This window comes from Talpa occidentalis, unplaced genomic scaffold (genome assembly GCF_014898055.3).
Source record: "Talpa occidentalis isolate TD23 unplaced genomic scaffold, MPIMG_talOcc4v2.1 talOcc4.13, whole genome shotgun sequence".
Lineage (NCBI taxonomy): Eukaryota > Metazoa > Chordata > Mammalia > Eulipotyphla > Talpidae > Talpa > Talpa occidentalis.
The window spans coordinates 40,635,804-40,662,182 of NW_023601322.1; the positions used below are offsets into that span (position 1 = coordinate 40,635,804).

Genomic DNA, 26,379 nt, shown 5'->3' on the forward strand with positions numbered 1-26,379 from the left:
TTTTGTGCATAAAGCTGCTTTGAAGATTTTTGAACAAGTTTTTATGTGATGTAGTGTGGATTGAGTAGGATTCCTGCCTAAACCTTTCTTTGTCTACCTAAGTGTCTCAAAAAATTTTGCCCTTGTTTTCTTCTAGAGCTTTATAATTTTGCATATAGTTTGTGATCAGTCTTAAAATTATTTTTGTGGGTTGTGTGGATTCATCTCTCTTTTTTTTCCTAATTGGATATCCAGTAGTTTCAGTACTTTTTTTTTTTTTTTTTTTAAACTTTCTTTTCCCCATGAACTTACCTTGGAGCTTTTGCCAAAAATCACTTGGCCATAAATGTACGGCTCTATTTGGATTCTTTACCTCTGTTCTTTGTAACTATTATACTCTCTTGACTACTGTAGCTTTATAGTGTCTTATGAATTGGATAATTTATTTCAAATTTGTTCTTAAAAAATGCTGTGACTATTGTACATGATTTGCATTTCCATATATGTTTTGAAATCATGCTGTCAATTCTATATAAAAAGCTTGTGGGAATTTTGTCTGGAAGTCGAATTTCAGCTCTCTTTTGACATGACTGTATGGTATTCTGTTGCATGAATGTAGCATCATTTATATAAAGAGCATAGTAGTGATTCTTGTTTGTTGGGGGCCAGTTTGTTGATACATTGTTACAATGAGTTTTGTATTTATCTTTTCTTTGTGCATTTGTGCAAGTATATCTGTAATAAAAAGTTCTGCAGTTGTTTAGAATGTAACATTTATAATTTTGATAGTTACTGCTAATTTCTCTTTAATCAACTTTGACATTTCCACAAAGACTTTTTTTACATTTCAGAAATCATCAGATATTTCAAGTATTAATTATCGGAGAACAGCATTTATAAAAGTCTCCCTAATAATACCTGATGTCTAAGTAAAAAGTATTTCATGTTTGTGACATTGAATCACCTACAATAATGTGCAAGTACTTGTCACAAATCTGCATCAAGACTATGTTTTTAAACTTCTTGACCTTTGATCTGATAGGTGAAAAATGGTATTTTATTTTAGTTCTGATTTATATTATTGTTATCACACCTTACCACCTGTCATTTCTTTTCTGTAGATATTTATGATGATTAATTGTGCCTGTTATTGTCACTATTTTCCCCTAAGATTTATACCTCTAATTTGGCGTCTGAATTTTAGGACAAGACTGAAAGCCTTTCCCACTCTGAAAATATTAAAATTTTCCAGTGTGGTAACATATATCTGAAGAGGTATGATCCTATACCTCTAAATAATAATGCAGTGTTGTAAACCATGTTACCTCAATGGAAAAAAAACGAAACAAAACACACATATATAACAACTCAAGGAATGTTTCAGCAAGGCACAGCATGAGATTTAGAAAGGTATTTGAGTGGGAATTTAAGATAATAGAGTTTAGCTATGTTTCTTTTTGATCATTTCAAAATACAGTGCTTAGGGAATCCAGTGGTTCACAAACATGAACTACTTTTTACTTAGACATCAGGTATTATTAGGGAGACTTTTATAAATGCTGTTCTCAGATAATTAATACTTGAAATATCTGATGATTTCTGAAATGTAAAAAAAGTCTTTGTGGAAATGTCAAAGTTAATTAAAGCGAAATTCCTATCAAAAAATAAAGTTCTCTTATTTTTTAATTTTTAATGGTTGATTTTTTTCTTAGACATTATCTCACTCTTAGCCCAGAATTTCCCAGATGGCTGACCAGTTGTCCTAATGCCACTCTTGAATGATCTTTTCTTTATTAATTTGAAATTAATGAAATTCGTACCACCTTTATATGTACTAGATTTTTTTATCTCATGCATTGGAGTCTGTTTTTGGAATCTCCCTTTTGTTTCATTAATCCTGTGTCTATTGATGTGTGGAACTAAATTGTTAATTGCTACAACTTAGGTGTATTTTTATATCAGAAAGCACAATTATTTTGTACATCGACTTGTATGTATGTATGCGTTGTTACCAGTGGTATGTGATATTTTTTGTTCTATTGCAAGTTTTTGAATGTTTAACATTTATTTTTTTTCCTACTCATCTTACTGAACGAACATACTGATAATTTTTCTATTGATGGTCTTGGACGTTTTTCTGTAATTTGTCTTTCAAATTTTTGTCTTCTCAGTTACATCACCTCTATAACAATTTTTTTTTTAATATTATTGTATGGAAGAACTGGAATATAGACCAGAGGTGTGGGGGTGAGAGGATTCACCAGAGATGAAATGGGGAGCAGAACAGGTAGACTGACTGAAATACACTTTTAAGGGAAGCAGCAGGCGAGACAGGAGTGGTCTGCTGTGCCATATGTGGGTTAGCTCCCTGGCCAGGGATCGAACTCAGGCTGCAGTGGTGATAGCGCTGAGACTTAACCCCTAGACCACCAGGGAGGCCTCCAACATTGTTTAAAAAATACTCTTGAATTTAATGGGAGACTTCTTGTGTTGCTCCATATAGCATACATGGTTTTTTGGTTTGTACATCCCAAAAGTTAATGATATGAAGAAGTATACATTTGCAGATACCCTTGATTCTTCAACTGCCAATTGAGTGGCTATATATCTGTATTAATAGCAATTCTTTTTAGTTATCTAAATTATTCATAAAAACTTAAGTAAGGGTACACACATGCTCTTGGATGATTCTATGACTTTTTTCTACTTAGTTTCTATATCGATCTTTTTATTAGGGGGTCGCTATATTCTAATGTTTCTAGTTGACTTTGCTTTTCCTTTTGGTTTTCAGAAGTTCAGTTTTGCATTATTTATTTTTTTTTTTATTAGAGGCATGGTTTTTTTTTTTAATTTATTTGTTTTTTTATACATGCATTGGGTACAGTTAGAGGCGTGGGAGGGTGAGAGAATTCACCAGAGCCAGAGAGGGGAGCAGAACAGGCAGAAGGACCGAAGTACACTGCCGAGGGGAGCAGCGGGCGGCAGGAGAGGTCTGCGCACCATGTGGGACCCTCCTCCAGTGGCCGGGGAGCAGCTGGGGATCGAACTGGCGCCGCAGAGGCCGCGGGTAGCTTCGCAACCCAGCGCTCAACCGCTGCGCCACCGGGGAGGCCCCTTTGCATTATTTTTTTTTTTTTAAAAGATTTATTTATTTATACAAGAACTGGGGTACAGGTCAGAGGCACAGGAGGGTGAGAGAATTCCCCAGAGAGAGTGAGGAGCAGAGCAGACAGATGGACTGAAGACACTGTTAAGGGGAGCATCGGGCAAGACAGGAGAGGTCTGCCTTGCCATGTGGGAATCTCCCTGGCCGGCCTGGAATCGAACCTGTGCTACGAGGCTGCAGACAGCTTCACAGCACAGCGCTGCGCCACAAGGGAGGCCCCAGTTTTGCATTCTGAATGTTCTTTTATATTAGTTCTATGAATGAATTAGCTTATTTGTAGTTTTTAATCTCTGCGTAGTTTGTTTCTTCTACACTGCTTATTTTCTGTTTATTTTTTTTAACTTTTTCTTTGTAATGTGGTGATTCTTTCTTACATGCTCATGGTTAAAGTGAGATACTAAAAATTGATTGGAAACTGCATGTGCAGTAATAATAGGTAGGCTGGTAAACTGCTGATTGTAGTATTCGAGTATGTGTGTCCCTGCTTAATATGGGCCCTGCCAGTATTTTTAGGTATTCTCTTTATTTTTATTTATTTTTATGGGTTTTTTTTGGTTCAGAAAATATTTATTTTTTACTTAAAAATTTATTGTAAAATAACAGTAGTAATTCTATTACATTTATATAAATTTCATGCTTTTAATAAAAATATTGATATTTTTTAAAATTTGTGAGAAAAGGAGGATGGTTTTGTATTTTTATCATTTTCTTTTTTTAGATATATATTAATTTTATTTTTTACATCATTGTTCATTTTTAAACAATATTTGCTTCCCCCCACCGCCTCAGGTCCATAGAGTTTCCTTCACCAATGCACCTGTGCACCATCACCTCAGTCCCCTGTGCTCCTCCCTCCCTCCCTTTGATCCCTCTTTCTCCTCTTCCCCTGCAGTATGTCTTTGATTTATAGTTTTTGCTTTGCTGTGTTTTGTACTGTTGTTATTTTTTTACACTGATGTCTTACTGGGTGCCCCAATATTCCTGCTATAAGTGAAACCATCCAATATTTTTCTTTTTCCTTCTGGCTTATTTTACTGAGCATAATTCCTTTTAGTTCCATCCACATTGCTGTGCATGGCATGAGTTTATCTTTTTTGATTGCTGAATAATATTCCATTGTGTATATATGCCACATCTTCTTGATTCAGTCATCTGTTTTGGGGCATTTGGATTGTCTTCTCTTAGACTTAGAAAATTCATTAGAAAACAGTCTTTCCATTTGCTTTCTAGAAGGCCATACACTTGGCTGCCATACACAAGGCCATCCTCTTGGAGTTTCTGAGTAGGCAAAGGGGTCTTTTGGGTGGAGAATGGGTCTCAGCAATCATTGTATGTACTGCTAGTTATTCCCTCTTGTCAGAATGATTGTCTACTCTCAGCTGTGCCTTTTGAGCACTCAGACCTTTTATTTTTTAGTTTCAGAAATTTTTATCTCCAGTCTTTGGTTGTTAACGCAGGGTAAGTCTTCTGGTTGCTAGTAATTGGAATGGCAACCTGGAGTTTACCTGCTTTTTTGAATTTCATTTCCATCTCCTATAGAACCTGGTACTGCCAATTAGCTTTGAGTCTTGGTGGGGTTAGGGGCATTGTAGTTGTGGTTTAAATAGAACTGCTCCTCAGTTCTCTCCATTTTTGGTTTAGGATTCAGGTTTTCTTGAGTCTAGGGTTGTTATTTGTCCAGTTTTTGATATCTTTTTATTTTTAATCATCTGTTCTTTACTTGGAGTTCATGGTTTTGTTAAATCTATTGTTTTTTTTTTTGGTAGGTTTAACATGAGAGTGGAAGGTAAATCTGCATTTAAATTTGCCTTTTTAACTGTGTATGAATGCTCTTCTGTGAATGTATTTACAATATTTTTCTTCAAGATAAGATTTTTTTCTTTACAAATTTAACATAGTTTTTTTTTTTTATATTTTAAACTTCTGTACAACATAAAATGGATATATATTCCATTGGGTGCATATACCAGAGTTTAGGTTTTAAATACTAAAATTAAGTACTCATTGATATTAAAATGGGCTATGAAGGCTTACTGGTAGGGTGAGTAATATTATGGAATGATATATTTGTTGAGAGGTAAATGAACACATCTTTCCTTTGTCTTGTAAACATTTTGAATTTTTTCTTTTAGGTGCTGTGTGATGTGTTAAGAAAATAATATAAGGAATGATTTTGTCAAATTTTCATGAGTTATGGTGGCTGAAAAACCAATTCTGTCTTGTGGGAAAAGGACTGTAAGTAAAACTTAAGAAATAAACTAATTTTCAATTATTCTATTTTTTTTTAATATTTATTTTGCATTAGAAGAATTGGGAAATAGACCAGAGATGCAGGGGTGGTGGTGAAAGGAGTCACCAGAGAGAAAGTGGGGAGCAGAACAGGCAGATTTAGTGAAATACACTGCTGAGGGGAGCAGCAGGCGAGACAGGAGAGTTCTGCTGCACCATATGTGGGTTAGCTCCCTTGTTGGGGATTGAACTCAGGCTATAGTGGTGATAGCGCTGAGACTTAACTACTAGACCACCAGGGAGGCCCCAACTATTCTATTCTTGTATTAGACAAGTTATTGATTATTTCTAGAAATGTACTTGAGATACTTTATTCTGTTATCCTTAAGTATTTAGCTAAATAATGCAAAAGGAGAAATTGTTTTTATTTCTATATAAAACAGGTTTGTTTGTTTATAGTATTAGCATTGCCATATTTTTTGAATTGTACAAAATTTAATTTTTTTTATTTTTCAGAAATGGCAGCACAAAAGGAAATCTATGTTAATAGAGTATTTTATTAAACGAAAAAGGTTAGATAAGAATTTCAAACCAACAGACCCAGCAAACAAGGAACTAAACTCGTTAGCCCTAAGACATGTTTCAAATGAATCAAAGTCTAATAATTGTAGACTTCAGAAGAAAAAAGTTTTCCAAGACATCAAAACAGAGTGGTCAGTGATAAATAACACCTGCAGTAATAGGGCTAGACCTGAAAACCAATAATAATTGAAAAAGTAACAAAACAGTTTGAACCTGAATTAAGTTTTTTCATCAAAAAATTCTCAAAAATTCAAATTAGAATTAAATTTTCTTCAAATTTCTATTGCCTATCCAAGGTAAAACAAGTATCTCTTAGCCTTCATACCAGCTTTCCTCATATCCTAGGGATGAGAGAAACCTTACTTGAAGCAAACTACTATTTTTGTTGAAAATGTGTATCAACATCAGTTAAATCAGCTCTTTAAAACCTCCTCAATAGTAATAATAGATATTCAACATTCATACCTACTAGGACACAGAAATCCTCTCAAAAACTATTTAGAAAAGGAGGACCTTACTCAGGAATGATGTCCATTCAAGAGAAATTAAAAGAAAATTCCTCCAATGTTATTAAAAAAAGTGAAGATAAGAACTTAGGAACACAAAGTCAAGGTTCTCTAAAGAATCCGGCAAAAAAATCAGGTCCAAAAGAAACTACAAAATCACTGGTGAAATCTTCCAGTGAAAGTAAAGTAAATCAGCCTGAAATAGGAACATGTATGAGTACAAGATCAGCAAAAGCAGTGTCCAGTGATAAAAAAGCAAGTAAATCCATTAGTAAAAATATGGTAATTCTGAAGGGACATTCACAGCAAGAATGTACAAAAAAAAAGAAATTATGTCAGAAAAATTCAATCCATGAAATCCCCAGATCAAATGAACAACTTAATCGGAGATCACAAAGATTACAACAGTTAACAGAGGTTTCAACAAGGACTCTGCGTAGTAGAGAAATTCAGGGTCTAGTTCAAGTAGTTAAACAGAATTTGCCACCAACAAGAAAAGAGCGCTGTAGTAACACTCAAAATAAATCTAATAAAGTTAAAACAAGTCAGAAACATGTGAAAAGAAAAGTACTGGAAATAAAATCTGACTCTAAAGAGGATGAAAATCCAGTAGTAAATGAAGTAACAAATTCACCAAAAGGAAAGAAACGCAAAGTAGAGCAACAGATAGCGTATACTAGTAGTTCTCAGTGCATAAAAGGAGCTGAAAAGTGTCTTCAGAAGAATGCTAGAAAAGAAGAAACAAGAACTGTGCCTGTAACTTCATCTGAGATAAGAAGATCCAAAATGACTACTTCCATGGTCTCTAAAAAGAATGAGATAAAGAAGTCAGTTCATACACAAGTGAATAGTAGTGTAAAATCCCAAAAAAGTCCAAAGCCATCAGTGCCTGAACAAAGTGTAGATAAAGAGCTGGAGCAAACAGGAAAGAGCAAACGAGGTAGCATTCTCCAGCTCTGTGAAGAAATTGCTGGTGAAATTGAGTCAGATACTGTAGAAGTAAAAAAGGAATCTTCACAAACGGAAAGTGCAAAGGAGGAGAAACCTACAGAAATAAAGTTGGAAGAGACTGAGGTTGAGAGACAAATGCTTCATCAGAAGGAAACAACTCAGGATGTCCAATGTAATCGTTTCTTCCCCAGTAGAAAAACAAAGCCTGTGAAATGTATATTAAATGGAATAAACAGCTCAACTAAAAAGAACTCTAACTGGACTAAAATTAAACTTTCAAAATTTAACTCTGTGCAGCAAAATAAGTTGGACTCTCAAGTTTCCCCAAAACTGGGCTTATTACAAACCAGTTTTTCACTACCAGCTTTAGAAATGCATCATCATCATCAAAGTACATTTTTAGGGATCAAGTCACATGATGATAAAAACATAGCTTGCCAGCAGAAAGAAATGAAAGAAGTTAATTCTGAAGTTAAAATTAATGACGTTAAGGTTGAATTTAAAAAAACCACAAAAATGGCTTCTGAAAATTGTCAGTTGGATAATCAGACAAAACCTCCCATCCCACCTTTGGGTAACCAGATGAAACAGTCATTTGAATCAACATCAGATAAGGTAATCCATTTTCAGTATGCACAGGAGAGGTTGTTTGACTACTATATAATAAGAAATAAGTGTATATAATATTTTAGCTTAAGAATTAAGTCATGAAAGTCATTTGTTAAGGCATACTGTTAAATCATTAGCAAGAATTTTTATTAACCCAGTCTTCATTGATGGAACTTATTCCTTTAGATGTCTCACATTACATGAATGCTTGTCATTGTTTCCTCATTTTCATCTTATTTTACGTGAGAATAAACCTATTGAAGTCTAGCTTTTCTTTTTAACAGTAAATTGTTTCCTTTTTCTATTATAACCATTGAAATGATGTTTCATAGTGACTAAAATGTAGAACTTGGCTCAATTTTGATATGTTAGAATTAATTTTAGCTGGGATGCCCTCCCTCTCTTACCCCCCACCCTCCATACTTGGTAAAATTGAAAAGTTAAGCATTGGTAGGGTGCCTTCTAGTTTCACTTTTGAGTAGTTGACAAATGAAATGTCTGAAAGATGTAAATTCTTTCTTCAACCTAAGAATAAAATTGTAGTTGCCAAGAATTTTTAAAATGGAAAAGTAAATTGAAAAACAACATCTAATAGCTGTAAGAAACTTTATTATCTGAGGAAAATAGTTATAAAACTTTATATAAAAGCAACTGAACAAGCCATTTCTTTCTAAGTGAAATCATATATAGAACACCAACAGATAGAGCCAGTAAGAAATTTTGTATGTATGTATAGACCAGTGTCTAGTCTCCACTAAAAAGCAAAATGAATTTAAAGGAAACTGTCACCATATGATACTCTAAGATTTTATTTTCTGTGCAAATGGGAATGAAAGCATAAATTAGAAGGTAATTATTCAAATAGTCATAGTAATTAGAATTAAGTAATGGTATGAATAATAAGCATGCTTGCTTCCAGAAATGTGGTGGCATGCTATTCAGGGAATGTTTTTGTCAGCAAATTGGTAGGTACGCTCCAAGTATTGCTGGAGAGAGTATCTTCTTATTCTTTGCTGTGTCTAAGTACCTATGAGAACTCAGAAGGCAGATGGAGGTAATATATGGAAAATATATTGAAGAATAAAAAATATAATCCATTACTTTGTACCAAACTGTACTTGAATAGAGGTACTTCCTTAGATTACATTAATTTGACCTATAATACTGCTTTTACTGAAATGTTCTTTGGATTTATGCCATTCAGGGCATTTTTGAGAGCCTATTGAGATCAAAGACATGACAGGACCTTTTAAGAAATTTGCATTACAGTAGTCACAGAGATTTCTTCTTACTCCATTAAAAAAAATATATAATGAGGTAGCTTAGTTTAAGAATCATAATGACTTTTATTTGATGAACACTGACTCTTTGTCAGGAAAGATGAGCTTCATATAATTCTCACCATAGTTTACACTATGACTTCTATTCCTTTTTATTTTTAAAGATATATTTTTATTTAGGCATACAAGAACTGGGTGTAGGCCAGAGGTACAGGGGGTAAGAGGATTCACCAGAGACAGAGTAGGGAGCAGAAATCACTGCTGAGAGGAGCAACAGGCAAGACAGGAGAGGTCTGCTGTGCCATATGGGTTAGCGCTGTGGCTGGGGGATCGAACTCCTGCTGCACTGGCCACCTATAGCTTCATTGTGCTTAGACTTAACCCCTTGCCACCACCAGGGAGTCCCTGATTTCTATTATTATCCACAGTTTATAAATGAGAATGAGACTTAAAGTTTAAGTAATTTACCTAAGTGACATTAAGTTCTGGAGCCAGGAATTTAAAATAAGATTGACTGGCTTCAGAATTTAGCCAGATTTACATTTGAGATGGTAGGAGACTAGAAAAACAAACCTTACATCACTGAAAAACTTTTTCTGTGATTGCCTATAATTTTGCTCTTCTAATTACATAGTGTCAGTTTTAGCAGTACTGAGAAATTGTTGTGGTTGATAAGGCTAAACTTTCATAGATTTTCTGTGAATTCATCAACAGAATTTAAATGATTCCGACCTTATTTTATGACCTGTTGTTTTAAACCAGTAAGTTTCTATTAATAGAGTTTAGTAATATATCATTGTTTTTGGCATTTATAATTCTGCTTTTCAATGACCAAAAAAAAAAGTTTATTTAAAAAACACAATGTTTGAAAGTAATATTACATGTTTATTGTAGCAGTCACAGTGCAGATAAATACATATTCAAACAAATTTAGTTGCTGGCTTCCTTGTTTCCATTTCTCTGAGTTAGCCAATGATGTTAGAGTTTGGGATGTTTTCTTTTGGTAATTATTGAGTATTTGCTTTTTGATGAGGTTCTTATTTAGAGACTCTTGGGAGTACAGCAATTAAATATAGTATGGTTTTGAAGGAAATGAGGGGCCTCCCCTGGTGGGGCAGGCGGTTGCGTGCAGCGCTGTGAAGCTGTCTACAGCCTGTGCAGTGCTGGTTCGATCCCTGCTGGCCACAGAGCGACCCCCATGGTGCAGCAGACCTCTCCTGTCTCGCCCCCTGTTCCCCTCAGCAGTGTATGTTGGTCATTCTGCCAGTTCTGTTCCCCACTCTGTCTCTGGTGAATCCTTTCACCCTCCCGCACATTTGGCCTATACCCCGGTTCTTGTATAAATGAAATAAATCTTTAAAAAAAAAAAATAGTTGTAGGAAATGAGTCAAAAATAATTCAAAATAGGATGTGATGGTCAAGAAAATAGGTCATGATAGAGGTCGAGATGAAGTACATGGAGAATTCCAGAGTGTGGAGAAGGGTATGAGGAAGCTTGAAGAAGACTTCCTGGAAGAGGTTAGTGACTTGAGTTTATATAATGCGTAAGGTGTTCTAGATCAGTACTATGCAATAGAAATATATTTCGAGCTACATATATCATTTAAAACTTTCTGGTAGCCACATTAAAGCAAAAAGAAACTGGTAAAATTAATGTGTCTTACCCTGCCATATATCATTTCAACACATAATCAGTTTTAAAATTCAGATGTTTTACTTTGTGGTTTATATTACACATATCAAATCAGGTTTTTTTTTTTAAGATTTATTTTATTTATGCATACAAGAACTGGGATGTAGGCCAGAGGTGCGGGGAGGGATGTGTTCACCAGAGACAGAGTGGGAGCAGAACAGGCAAATCTATTGAAATACACTGCCGAGGGGAGCAGTGGGCGAGACAGGAGAGGTCTGCTGTGCCATGTGAGTCAGCTCCCTGGGGGCCAGGGATCCAACTCATGCTGCAGTGGCTGAGGATAGTTTGATAGAGCTGTGTCTCTATCTTTAACCCCTGCACCACCAGGGAGGCCCCTCAAATGAGTTTTACTAACGATATGTTAAATGCATAGTAATTAGCTGTGGCAGTGGATACTGTATTGGTCAGTGCAGATTTAGATAGGTGAAGCTAGAGAAACTAGACAGTCAGACAAATATGGGATATTTCTGTGGGAGATATAAGTTTTTCAATCAGGCATGGAGGAGGAATAATGGGAGTTGATGTTTAAAGGGTGACTTAGGAGACATCATGAAGAGACTTAAGGCGTATCTTTGTGAATTACTCCAAATACAAAGTATTATCATAAGTTTTCACTAAAATTTACTGAAAATGTTTTGGGATAAGACCCAAAGATAGGTATAAAAGCAAATACTAACATTTTGCATTATATGTGTTTAGAATTTCAGCCTGTGTTTGCAGTCCAAGCTTGAAAACAATCCAGTGGAAAATAGCACTACTGTTTCAGCATTTGTCAGTCAAGCAACACTTGATACAGGGGAGAGTAAATTTCCAGGTAACACCTTGAAAATATTTGAATTTCATAGTGTTCAGAGATACTATTGTCATTGTAACAGGAAACTGTATTAACTACCAAAATAGGCATGTCTTACCCATTGCCTGTGTTTTTCAAATGTGTGATTATCGTGATCATCATATTGCCTCTGTTGATTTGTTTTAAAGTACCTAAGTATGATTCTTTGACTCCCTACCAGTTTTTTTGTTTTTAGTCTTTAATTTTATTTCTGACATACTCTCTAGAAAAGTGTTACTTAATGAATTGCCTAAGTTAATGGTGGCAGCTTATTTCTCAAGTATAAATGACTGCTTTCCTATTTTAATTTCTTATCTGTAAACCTCACTTACTCAATTTTCCATCTTAGTGATTCTGTCTTTGAATTAAGGACTTAATAAATGCTGTATTTGTCTACTTACACCATGTAAAAATTGAGCTTTGTAATCTAGTGAAGAATATTTGACAATATCTGTTGTAAACATGTTACATGGGGGTATATCAGATGTAGCTCAAGGGGATATAGAAAAGAATTCCTAATTCTTGTTGTTTTCTCTCTGCTAAAGCAAAAGTATACATGAAACAAAGTATTGAGGCCAGATAATTGTTTCCATTACATGTATTAACTTTTCCTCTTAATTGGGCACAGGTACAGTCTGATACAGAGAAATGTACTTGTTTATTGTAAAATAAAATGCATTGATTATTAATGTGATTGAAACTCCAGAGACTCGACTCTATTTTGAATATCAAGAAATGTTTTCATTTTGAGATTATATTAGTATAAAAATATTTAAACAATTTCCTTTTTTGTTCAGGGCTACTAATTATTGGTGAAACTAGATGCAAACTGTTAAGCTACCATTAGATCTCTTTAGGAATGTATAAAGCCTTTTCTCTGAAGGGTAGTTTCTAGGAAGGGCTCTAAAATTATTAAATGCTGTTTATTTAAATTAAAACAATGCATTGAATTATTTTCTCCTTCCTGTATAATAATTTTCAATCATTAGATGAAGAGCTAGTTCAAAGCTTAAGTATATAACTCACCTTCTCGATTAAATTACAGGTTCAGCTCCCAAACATCAGAACATACTCCATAACCAAACATCTAAGTCCAGTGATAACAGGTAAGGTATTAATAAAAGTAGAAATATGAGAACTAAATGATTTTATACCTTTAAGTTTTGCATTGGATGAACTCTTCTCCACTTTATAGACATACTTCTTTGTCTACTTGATATTTACTGTTTAACCTATATTGTCCAATTTCTGTCTGAAGGTGTTGTGTTTTTTTATGCTTCCAGCAAGTGTGCGAGAAGGCTGTTTTCCTCATACTCCTGAAAATACCAAGTATTACCAACATATAAAAGTAGTTTTAGTAGATTAAAAGCTTCTTGTTTTGTTGTAACATCAGAATGAAATAAAATGTCTCATTTTGCCTTGCAGATTACTGAAAACAGTATTTAAGGCAAGCTGGATGGCTAAAATTATAAAACTTAAAAATTATTCAGAATATAGCCAGTGTTAATAGTTTTTGTTTTTTGGTTGAAAATTAGTTTTCTTGGGTTCCCCTCCCTTGATTTTCAAAATTTTCTTTTTTCCACTTTGGAGTTGAAATTTGTCAGTTTTATATAGACACATATATAAATTAGTTTTTTTCCTTCTAGATGTGAAGGATCTATAACATTTAATAGTTTTTGTTTTGTTTTTCCTTTAAAGAGAGACATCAGATAATTCTTGGCCTAAGTGTAATTCTCACTTGGAGATAACAATTCCAAAGGACTTGAAACTAAAAGAAGCAGAGAAAGCTGATGAAAAACAGTTGATCATAGTAAGTATAAAACTTGACCTTGGTAAAGTGTTTTATGTATCTTATTTCTGCAAAGAGCCTTTTGACACCATACATTTTCATTATAAAAATATAAAAATATTCCTGCTATCATTGCTGTTTCTACTCCTCTAGCCCCTACCCCAACTCCCCTAGTCAAGTATGTACTGTAGCAAATAATAAAAATTCAAATTTCTGTATTTTTAGTTTTATTTACAACAGATCAGTACTTTATGCCTCAGTTGTTATTTTCTTAAATGTATTTGATCATTTTTTTCATTTACTAGTTGGTTTAATTTTTTTTTTAAAGGTTTATTTATTTATGCATACAAGAACTGGAGTATAGGCCAGAGGTGGCGGGGGTGAGAGGGTTCACCAGAGACAGAATGGGGACAGCACAGACAGATCTACTGAAATACAATGCTGAGGGGAGCAACAGGTGAGTCAGGAGAGGTCTGCTATGCCATGTGGATAGCTCCCTGGCTGGGGATCAAACTAGTGCTGCAGTGACTGCAGATAGCTTAATAAGTTGCGTCTTAACCCTTTGCTCCACCAGGAAGGCCCCTAATTTCTTTTCTTAAAGATTTTTGTTTGTTTATGCATACAACAGCTGGGGTGCAGGCCAGAGGTGTGGAGGGGTTGATGAGAAAATTCACCAGAGACAGAGTGGGGAGCAGAACAGGCAGACTGACTGAAATACACTGCTGAGGGGAGCAGCGGGCGAGACAGGAGAGATCTGCATCATGTAGGTAACTCCTTGGCTGGGGATCAAACTCTTGCAGTGGCTGTGAATAGCTTCATAGTGCTGAGCCTTAACCCCTTTGGCCAGCAGGAAGGCCCCTAGCTGGTTTAATTATTAACATAATAGGGAGTTTTCTAGATTTTAAGTTTCTGTGGAGCTTACTTATTTTAAGTATCTGTGTTTTAGTATGTGTTACAATTTTTAAAAAATATATTTTTTTGTGTAGAAGAACTAGGGTATATGTCAGAGGTGTGGGTGGTGAGTGGTCTCACCAGAGACAGAGTGGGGAGCAGATCAGGCAGACTTACTGAAATGTACTGCTAAGGGGAGCAGCAGGCAACAGAAGATGTCTACTGTGCCATTTGTGGTTTAACTCCCTGGCTGGGGTTGGAATGCAGGCCATAGTGATCAGCTGAGATTTAACCATTAGGCCACCAGTGAGGCACTTAAAAACATATTTTACAGAAAGATAAACCAGTAGTTAATTTGAAATAGAAATTAGTAAGTGCAGTTTGTGACAAAGTGGAAAAGAGAGTGAGCCATTTTGATTATAAATTTATTGGAGCAAACAAGCATAATATTGAAAGATGAAGGTACTCAAAATAATAATGATATTTAATATAGTTTCACCCAACATAATTAATAGACTTTTTGGGACTGAATGGTTGATTGTAACTTAAATATGGAGGATAATTATACAATAAATATCTAGAAATTTTTGAGAAGGATTGTCTAGAATTTTTGTAAGCGCTGTTTCGTTACTTTTAGTGATGTTTTTGTTGTTAAATAAGTATGACAGTGAACTAGAATTAGTCAATTAGAATCTGAAGATGCTGGGCCTCCCTGGTGGTGCAAGGGGTTAAGCACAACACTGTGAAGCTATCTGCAGCCTCTGCAGCACAAGTTCAATCCCCAGTCCATCCCCAGCCAGCCAGGGAGCTACCCACCTGGCATAGCAGACCTCTCCTGTCTCTCCCGCTGCTCCCCTTAGCAGTGTATTTCAGTCAGTCTGCCTTTTATGTTCCCCACTCTATCTCTGGTGAATCCTCTCACCCCCCACATCTCTGGCCAGTGCCCCAGTTCTTGTATGCATAAATAAATAAATCTTTTTAAAAAAATAAAGATGCATTGTCCAATGTGGTAGCCACTTTTTGCTGTTGAGCTCTTGAAATACAGTTTTGTAGACTAGATATGCTCTAAGTATAAACATATACTACATTTCACTAGTACAAAAGGAAGGTAACATCACTAAGTTTTATTTTGTATCTAATACATGTTGAAATTACAATATTTAGGATACATTTTGTTAAATATTGTAATAAACTTTCAAAATTAATTTCACCTGCTTGCTTTTGTTCTTTGACACAGCTTTAAAAAATTTAATATTTTGAATCACTTTTCTGTTGGATAGTGCTGGGCAAGAATTGATGATGGCAATGATTGTGATAGCAGCTATACTTTGTATTGTTTGTTTGTTTAGGGAGAAACAGTTATCTTTATTAACCTTAGGGTTTATTCAGAAAGGATTAAGAAACATACATTTTTTTGGACACAAAACCATTCCCGAAGTATTTCTTCATAGACCAATAGTCCAGGATTTACACAAAGACATACATATTGGTGCATGTTAGCTTGAATTACTATACAATTCAAATGTTTTTGCATCAGCTTTCTAGCAGACCTTATTGCATTAATGTGAAAGTGTTGTACAACTTCTTTAACCCTTTAAAAATAGCACTAAAAATTATGAAATATTGTAAATGTAGAATTAAGGCTGATACTGTATAATCTAGTATTAATAAAGCCAAATAATAAAAATTGATACTGTTCATTTGGTTTGTGTGTGTGTGTGTGTGTGTTTGTGTATGTGTATAGGATAAATCATTAGAAATTTAAGGTGCTACTGCTGTTACAACTTTAGTCATTAATTTAATGTATTCTGAAGTATCTTAACATTTGAATTCTCAGAGCTATACTTTTTGAATGTGCTATTCCATGTGCGCCACAATTATTTCCTATTTACCAGTGAGGAAACAGGCAGAGAAATGTGTGTTCATTACTATAAAAATTGCCTGCTTGAAGAAGTGTTTGTATATTGATATTTGTTACTCATAATAGCCAAAAGGTGATGGTAACAGTGTCCATTGACAGATGGATAAACATGGTCTCTATATATGCAGTGGAATACTATTCAGCCTTAAAAAGGAGAGAGATTATGACACATGCTATAGCATGGATGAACCTTGAGGCCATTATGCTTAGTGAAATAAGCAGGTCACAGAAAAGACAGATACTAGATAATTCCACTTCTGTGAGGTACATAGCATAGTCACTTTTTTAGAGAGAGGAAACAGAATGGTTAAAGCAGTATGACAGTGAAATAGGATTAGACAGTTAGAATCTAAAGATGCATTGTCCAATATAGTAACTGCTTGTTTAAGGGGTATAAAATTTCGATTTTGTAAAATGAAAAGGATTCTGGAGGTTGGTTGCTCAACAGTGTGAATGTACTTAACACTACTGAACTTTGTACTTAAGAGCTTAAATGTTAACTATTATGTATATTTTTCACAATTACAGAATTTTAAAAAAATAAATTTTAGGCAACACTTTGTCCAAAATTTGAATCTTTTGGAATGAACTTCCCTTTAATTTTACATACAATTATCAGTTAATTTCTCTTTGCTATTTGAGCATAGTTCTAAGGTAGACTGTTAGGTTCTATTTTTTTCAATAATCAGTTGAAATTTATTAAAGGGATTATACCTTTTGAGTAGTTTATTAAAATTAGACCATATAGCAGAAATTCTCTTGTTGAATAGGAGAATAGAAAACATTTTGTAAGCACTCACTATAGCATAACTGTTGTAGTGTAGGTGTAGCCAGTCTTTATGTATTTATTTAATATAAAGGTAATAGAAAAAGTTTCTGGTGATATCAAAATATTCTTTTTAATATCTGTAAACTAGAACAAAACAAAGAGAACATACTTGATTTTTTTAAGTCTATAAAACAATATTTCCTCTAAACTTCAGCAGTATAATTATTACATATATAAATTATGTATTCTCATTTATAAGGTACTTGCTATTTGTGGCTTTAGGACCAAAATTGTTGTGTTATGGATGTTTCATTTCAATGGTTATTAAATGCTGTGGAGTAGAGCCATAATGGTGCAATCACTTATAAATGCTATGGAGTGAGTGATCATATTGCTATAATGGGAACAGTTAGTAAAATTACACACAGACTTTAAAGATTAACATCTTAATTTTTGTAATCAACATTAACTATTATAGGTTAAACATGTTGCTTTATGTTTACATTATAGCTTTAGAAGCCAGTGTTCTAGGATTATTCTTTGGGAGGAAAAAAAAATGTTTGTTTGTATTTTGTAAATAGGATGCAGGACAAAAAAGATTTGGAGCAGTTTCCTGCAATGTTTGTGGTATGCTTTACACAGCTTCAAATCCAGAAGATGAAACACAGCATCTGCTCTTCCACAACCAGTTTATTAGTGCTGTAAAATACGTGGTAAGTGGAATTCATGACTTTAAAATGCAGAATCAACTAATTAGGTCAGAATCTATGAGATGAATTGCCAAAGCTAAGTCACTGAAGAAGTTGTTTTTAGGAAACGATAATATATACAAAACCCTTGGAGTATATATATATGATGGCTTATTCCAAAACAATATCAAACATAAAAAGCCAGCTAATTTATTCTGGCTGATTTATGCTGTGGGATTTTTTAAAGTTAATTAAAAAAAAAAAATTCTTGTACTTCGTCTAACAAATAATGCTATTCAACTCAAATATTTTTAAAATTCCTTTGATCTTAATAATTTTTAGCTTTTGATTAGCCTGTTTTACTATTCATATAGCTTGGTACAGCTTTTAATTCAAAAAGATGATTTGGGAATTTATCTTCTCTCTGCTATCATGAGAGTTTTTAATAAAATTAAAAAGGACAAATTTGTGAAGGTTAAGACCTCAATTTATAATATACTAAAAAGAAAAATCCCACAAAGTAAATATGTTTTAGTATATATATTTTAAATGCATGTGCATTTGAGGCAAATGGGTATTTAATATATTTGTTTCTGGAAATAGCAAAATTTTAAATAATTTTGAACCATTTCAGATATCTTGTGAAAATGGTAATTTAATATAATTGCTGTTTACCCATATCTGAAATGGAATAAATCTATTTTTATTCTATACATGTTACCTTCAGTACTGTACACTCACATTAATAAGACCTCCAGGATATCTGAACTGAGATCACCAATTCATGTCATATAGACTTTTATATATAGCCTCCAAATGTTGGAATTTTAAAGATTTTTCTTGGTTTCAGTTCAATTCAGCCATTGGTTGAAGGGTTCTTATTCATTGTTTTCATTTATCCAGTTATTTCTACCAGATAAGTGGGGCATTTTTTTGCTTTCCTACTGTGGTTATCTTTTATATTCCTTATTCTATTTGCTTTTTCCACCCTCCCCCCGCCAACTGTTTAAGTAAGTAAAAATATAATAAGGTGTGTAGATAGAATATCTATAACTAGATATTGATTTATCATATGAAGTTTTACTTTTCCGTTTTGAATATATTAAGATACTTAGAATTTATGACAAAAATATTTATTTTACATACATTAATCTGGTAAAATTAATTTTAATGATTTCTGCTTGGTTTACATTATTGTTATAATTTGATTTCCTAAAAATTAAAGAATTAGATTTAAAAGACTCAATTCTTCACTTTTTAGGAAAGTTATTAATATCTAAGAGTATTAGTGAAGACTTCAATTAGGAGAAATGTACTCTGTTCTTCATAGTACCAAAGGAAATTGGTTTATGGTGCAAAGTGAAGTCATCACCTTCTAAACAAATTCTGACTCTTGCAAACTGTAAAGCAGTGTGTGGCAACTTAAGGAAGATTGATTCTGGTCCCTAGCAACCTTCCTACACTCACACCCCTTGATGGGACAGAGCTATGGGTTATTTTATTTTTGAAAGACATTCAAGAGAAGGAATTGAGTTTAGCAGTTGGCCATCTTTTGCTAACATTAAGGTCAATATTCTGTTGTTTTCAGATTTAGGAATCTATAGAATCTAAAGTAGAAACTCCTTCAAAACATTGTAGCATTTTTTTTTTTTTTCAGTCTAGGAACGAGGATGAGACCATAACTATATTAAAGGTGTTCTGCTAGAATCACAACTGGATTTTGGGTTGTGATGTTGAGCTAGTATTGTGCTCTGTATAGACATTAAGGTCTCGTAATTGTTTGACAAAAACATCTAATCTTTTTAAATGCCAATTTAATCTTTGTGTATGTTTCTTGGAGAGATGCTCAGAGAAAAGAACTCATTTGGTTCTTTGGTGTTAATTCATTTTAAAAAGATAATGTTCAGGTACTAGAGATAATTTGTTCTACTTATCACTATAAAAATAGAGTAAATTAGAATAATTTTTACTTTTTAAAGTTTAATCAAACATTTTTCAGAAAATACATAGCTTTTCCTTAGGGTAAAAATTTTGCCTTAGACTTGGTGTAGTACTCTATGACAATTGAAAATGACAAAAGCCTTGTTTTCAGAAAATTAAAATAATAGTTATATAACTTAGTGTAAGTTGTATACCAATATAAATTAATGCCCACAGAACCTATTTTTGGTTGACTAAAAGGGTTTCTGTCTTCTTTAGTTTTGGGTAGGGTTCAGAGTGATAGTACTCTCTTTTTTCTTTCTTTGAGCCCCCTCATTTAATCATTTTTCTTCTTCCTTGTCTCCTTTCAGTTAATTACCATCTGAGTGAAAGGGGGGAAATTATTATAGCTCTACTGAGGGTCCTGCTTTCAGGGTCTATGATCTGTATGCCCTTGCATTCAAGTTTAGAAACAAAGCCTGAAAAAAATGGTGAGAACAAAAGATTTAAGTAAATATTAAAGCAGCAAGTCACTACTAATTATTTAAATTAAAATCATGATTAAGCTTTGCAGTTTAGAAGTGATAGTTACTTTGGTAGAGGAAGTTAGATTTGATTTTTTTAAAATGGACATCAGGCCATCTTTGATAGCATACTTATAACTAAACCGTCAGAAAGCTTATCTTAAAAAAAAAGCTTATCTTTTTGGGGAATAATGAGGCCCTTTTTTTACAGAATCATTTTTTATAGGTAATAAGACTAGAAAAATAGATTTTGATATTTTGATTTTGAATGACATTTCAACTTATTTTGTTTTAGATGTTGAAGAGTTTTGAGCATTGTAAGCATTAAATTTAAATAATGTTGGAATAATATGTGGGTTAAATGTAGAGAGAGAAATAATATCTCAGTAGCATATGGGGATAGTACATGTATGAGGTATGTGTAGTGTGCTGAATTACTTTGGCATTGGTGGAACCAGGGAAATAATTGACAAGAGAAACTTGGGGAAAGGTTTGACAGATCCCAGTAGTGTCCTAGTGTAGTAGCAGTAAACCATATGAAACTGAAAATATTCTCAGTTACACCACCCAGTGGTTGAGAGTTCCATGTTTGCTTGCTAGAGGCTGCCTATCATATTAATGTAGATATAGACCATTTATGTTATCTAAGACAGCTGAGTCAGGGAAACATGATCTAATAACTCTTGCTTAACCTTTTTGTGCAATTTGAAAACATGAATTTACTTCTGTATATTTTTTGTGTTTTTTTGAAGATTAGGGAAAAACAGTTCGGTCTTTAATAGTATAAATTGAGTGAATTGCTAGTATACTGTACCCTTGAACAATTTTGTGTTTAAGGGTACTGAACTCCCACACAGTCAAAAATTCATGTATGACTTTTGACTCCCCTAAAATGTAATTTTTTTTAAAGAGATTTATTTATGCATACAAGAGCTGGGGTACAGGCCAGAGATGTGGAGGGTGAGAGGATTCACCAGAGACAGAGTGGGGAACAGAACAGGCTGACTAACTGAAATATACTGCTGAGGGGAGCAGCAGGTGAGATAGGAGAGGTCTGTCTCACCATGTGGGTTGCTCCCTGGCCAGCCAGGGATCGAACTTGTGCTGCAGAGGCTGCGGATTACTTCATAGTGCGGTGCTTACTTAACCCCTTGTGCCCCCAAAAATGTAATTAATAGCATGCTGTTGACCAGGATCCTTACAGTAACATAGTCAGTGAAAACTTATTTTGTTTCTTATGTGTGTTACAAACAACATTTTTACAGTAAAATAAGCTAGAGAAAAATTACTAAGAAAGTCATAGGAGAAAATAATTTCCAGTACTGTACTTGATTGATGCCATATATTTGTGCCATCTTTTTAGTAGAAGATTTGCATATCTCGACCCATGCACTTCAGACCCCTGTTGTTCAAGGATTAACTATATAAATATATTTTGAGGGAGATGGAATATATTGTGTATAAATATGTACAAAATAAAACAACTTCAAAATAGGTTAGCAGCCCAAATTTGAATTCAGTGAGGTAATCAGGGTTTTATTAACTAGATTTGTATCTAGAATTATATACCTGATTGAATTAAAGCTCTAGATTGATTTAATCTTCATTTAGAAAAGGTCAAAGTAATTTTAATCTTTTTCTTAGTAAGATATGAGGATATTATAGATCATTTTCTGCTAGTAGTTTTCTTCAGTTTGCTTAATAAATTTTTTGTAGGATATATTTTCCTCTGCATATGAAAGTAATGCTTCTAATTCTTCTATCACAGGGTGTACATCTTTGAGAGTTTTGATTTCTTTATGAAATTCTTCTTTTCACAGTTTGTTCATTTCATTCTTTAAATTTTTGACATTTATAATAGCAGTTTTGAAGTTCTCTTCCACTTTTTCAAGCATCTGGCTCATCATCATTGGGCCTTTTCCTTTTCCCTCTTGACTTGATTTTGGGTTGTAATTTTTTATTTCTGTCTGTGGTCTCATTAATTTTTTTCTTGACGGCTGGGAGGGAAGGGGCGAGGAAGAAGTAGGGTCAAAATAAGGGGGGGTGCAATTGTATGGGGTATATAACCAAAATGAAAATTCATACATTGTGCAAAAATGAAAAATGATGTAAGAATTATATAAAATAAAATATTAATTAAAAAATAAATTGTATTTATTTTGCATAGAAGAACTGGGGTGTAGGCCAGAGGTGCAGGGGGTGAGAGGACTTACCAGAAATAGAGTGGGGAGCGGAACAGGCAAATCTACTGAAATACACTGCTAAGGGGAACAGCGGGAGAGACAGGAGAGGTCTGCTGTACCATATGTGGGTTAGTTCCCTGGCCAGGGATCAAACTCGGGCCATAGCAGTGATAGTTCTGAGACTTAATCCTTAGGCCACCAGGGAGGCCTTAATTTTTTTTTAAATAGATGTTTTTAGAGTTTTATGTTCATAGCTAAATCGAGCAGACAGTATAGAGCGTTATATACCCACTGCTCCTACATATGCTTTTTTTATTTTTAAAGATTTATTTATTTATACAAGCACTGGGTACAGTCAGAAGCGTGGGAGGGTGAGAGAATTCACCAGAGCCAGAGTGGGGAGCAGAAGAGGCAGACCGAAGAAGTACACTGTTGAGGAGAGCAGTGGGCGTGGCAGGAGAGGTCTGCGCTCTATGTGGGCCCCTTGCCGGTGGGGGGATCGAACCAGTGCTGCAGAGGCTGCGGGCAGCTTCGCAGCCCAGCGCTCAACCGCTGCGCCACCAGGGAGGCCCACCCACATATGCTTTAATCCAACACCAGAGTGGTATATGTGTTAAAATTGACAAACCTACATCAACACATCATTATCACCCAAACTCCATATTCTATAGTAAGGGTCACTCTTGGTGTTGTACATTCTGTGGTTTAGACAAATGTCTGACATGTCTCACCATTGTAATATCATATAGAGTGATTTCACTGCCCCCAAATTCTGTTTTGTTCCTAGACATCCCTCCTTTCCCCTAGCCCCTTGCAACCAATGATCTTTTGTTACTATCTTCATACTTTTGCCTTTCCTTTTTTTTTTAAATTTTTTTTAAAGATTGATTTATTTATGCATACAAGAGCTGGGGTACAGGCCAGAGATGTGGGGGGTGAGAGGATTCACCAGAGAGAGTGGGGAACAGAACAGGCAGATTGACCAAAATACAATGCTGAGGGGAGCAGCGGGTGAGTCAGGAGAGGTCTGCTGCACCATGTGGGTTGCTCCCTGGCCGGCCTGGGAATCAAACTGGTACTGTAGAGGCTGCGGATTGCTTCATAGTTTGGTGCTCAACCCCTTGTGCCACCAGGGAGGCCCCCCTTTTGCCTTTTCTAAAATGCCATATATTGGGGCATCCCTGGTGGCTTAGGGGTTAAATCAAGCCCACTGTGATGGCTTGGGTTTGATCCCCAGCCCCGGAGATAACCCATATATGGCTCAGCAGAGTCTTCCTCTCTTGCCCTCTGCTTCCCACTCTGTCTCTGGTGAATCCTCTCACCCCCTACATTTCTGGCCTACACCCCAGTTCTTCTACGTAAAAGTAAGTGTTCAGAAAAAAATACATATAATGCCATATATCATTAGTTACAATCATACAATATGTAGCCTTTGTACTCTGACTTTTTTCACACAGTAATAATTCATTAAAAGTTACTCCATGTCTTTTCATGATGTAATAGTTTGTTTCTTTTTAGTGCTGAATAATATTCCATTGTTTGATGTCACACAGTTTTATTTATCCATTCACTTACTGAAAACATCTTGGTTGTGTCCAAGTTCTGGCAATTATGAATAAAGCTACTATAAACATCCATGTGCAGGGTTTTTTTTTGTGTGGACACAAGTTTTCAACTCCTTTTTTGTAAGTACCAAGAAATATGAATGCTAAATTGTATGCTTATGATTATGCTTCATTTTGTAAGAAACTGGTAAGCTGTTTTCCAAAGTGGTTGCACCATTTTGCATTTCCATTAACAACGAATGAAATTTCCTCTTGCTCCACATCATTGCCAACATTTGCTATTATCATTGTTTTTGGTTTTGGCCATTCCTGATAGTTGTGTATAGTTGTGTAGTAGTATCTAATTGCTGTTTCAATTTGCATTTCCTTATTATTATGTAGTATCTTTTCATATTCTTTTTGTCACCTTTATCTCTTCAGTGAGGTGTCTATTTAAGCCTCTGACTTACTTTTTTATTGGGTTGTTTTCTTACTGTTGAGATTTATTTATTTATTTCTTACTGTTGCATACCTTAGGTAATAGCCCTTTATTAGATAATGATTTATAAATTATTCTCACAGTCCGGTTTGTCTTCTCACACTATTGACAGTATCTTTTACAGAGCAGAAGTTTTAATTTTAATGAAGTATGCCTTATCAAGTCTTTCATGGATTATTCCTTTGATGTTACATCCAAAAAGTCATTGCCATACTCAGGATCATCTGGAATTTCTCCTGTGTTTTAGGAATACTATAGTTTTCTATTTTACATTTAGGACTCTGATCTATTTTGAGTGCATTTTTATGAAGATTATTAAGGTTTGTGTCTAGGTCCTTGTTTTTTGCAAGGGGATGGATATCCAATTCTATCACCATTTGCTGAAAAGATTGTCTTGTTTCCATTGTATTGCTCTTGTACATTTGTGAAAGCTCAGTTAACTATATTTATGTGTATCTATTTCTGGACTTTCTGTCTGATTCCATTGATGTTTTTTCTTTTGTCAACATCACATTATTTTGATTATTGTTGCTTAAGAATAAACCTTGATCTCAGGAAATATCAGTCCTCTGACTTTTCCTTCCCCTTCAGTATTGTGTTGGCTATTCTGAATCTTTTGCCGCTTCATATAAACTTTAGTATTAGTATCCAAAAAGCTACTTGCTGGGCTTTTGACTGGGATTATGTTGAATCTGTAGATTAATTTGGCAATAGTGACCTCTTGAAAATATTGTCTTCCTATATGCTTTTTATTGGGTGTAAAAGTATCCCAGTACTTTCTGCACCCTCCTTTAGCTTTCCCTTTCTTCTCTGAGGCAACTGATCTCATATCTAATTAGGGATTTAATTGGATTGAAATTTTGGTTAGTTTTCCCACCTATTTACATTTTTAATGTCTTGAAGTTTAGATTAGGTGCCTCTCCAACAGAGGTTGAAGATATAAACTAAACAGGAAGTGGGGCCTCTCTGGTGGCGCAGGAGTTAAAGACAGCACTATTAAGCAGGCCACAGAGCTAACCCACATGGCGCAGCAGACCTCTCCTGTCTCACCTGCTGCTCTCCTCTGCAGTGTATCAGTACATCTTCCTGTTCTGCTCCCCACTCTCTCTAGTGAACCCTCTCATCCCTGCCCCTCTGGCTTATACTCCTGTTCTTGTATGCATAAATAAATAAATCTTTTAAAAATAATTAAGATTCCTTAGTATTTGAGGGGCCTCCCTGGTGATGCAAGGGGTTAAGCACTGCACTATGAAGCAATCTGCAGCATCTGCAGCACAAGTTCGATCCCTGGCTGGCCAGGAAGCAACCCACATGGCGCAGGAGACCTCTCCTGACTCACCTGCTGCTCCCCTCAGCAGTGTATTTCACTCAGTCTGCCTGTTCTGTTCCTCACTGTCTCTGGTGAATCTTCTCACCCCCTGCATCTCTGGCCCATACCCTAGCTCTTGTAGGCATAAATAAATAAATCTTTAAAAAAATTTTTTAAAAAAGATTCCTTAGTATTTGGGCATGATGGGACAGAAAAGAATTCCATAATTATTCTTGTTTAATTTTTCTAAATGTGGCCCAAGTATATTTCTTTTTAATTTATTTAAACATTGATCAAATATATCTTATGAGAAATTTTATTCTCAAAATAGCAGATTTTTTTATACTGCAATTATAGTAAACATTCTCTTAACTGATGTAATTGAGAGAATTGGGTCATTGAAAAAAGTTGTTTCAAATGGAAATTCATAATATTAGAGTACCCCACTAACAGTGACTTAAATAATAAGGACATGTATTTTCTTTTCTTTTTTTAAAGATTTATTTATTTATTT

The 26,379-nt window shown here is 34.6% G+C and overlaps 1 protein-coding gene across 8 annotated transcripts in view; it reads left to right on the forward strand.

Annotated features, from left to right (window-relative positions):
• The window catches only part of ESCO1 (establishment of sister chromatid cohesion N-acetyltransferase 1), a 61,984-nt gene that overhangs the window by 17,564 nt on the left and 18,041 nt on the right, over positions 1-26,379 (forward strand). For all 8 annotated transcript variants that reach the window (XM_054694153.1, XM_054694151.1, XM_054694154.1 and 5 more), the window contains 6 exons: positions 5,278-5,380; positions 5,891-8,028; positions 11,695-11,809; positions 12,873-12,933; positions 13,526-13,637; positions 17,779-17,910. In XM_054694153.1, coding sequence (XP_054550128.1) covers positions 6,481-8,028; positions 11,695-11,809; positions 12,873-12,933; positions 13,526-13,637; positions 17,779-17,910 — 1,968 coding nt within the window. In that variant the 5' untranslated portion in view covers positions 5,278-5,380; positions 5,891-6,480. The remainder of the gene's footprint in view (positions 1-5,277; positions 5,381-5,890; positions 8,029-11,694; positions 11,810-12,872; positions 12,934-13,525; positions 13,638-17,778; positions 17,911-26,379) is intronic.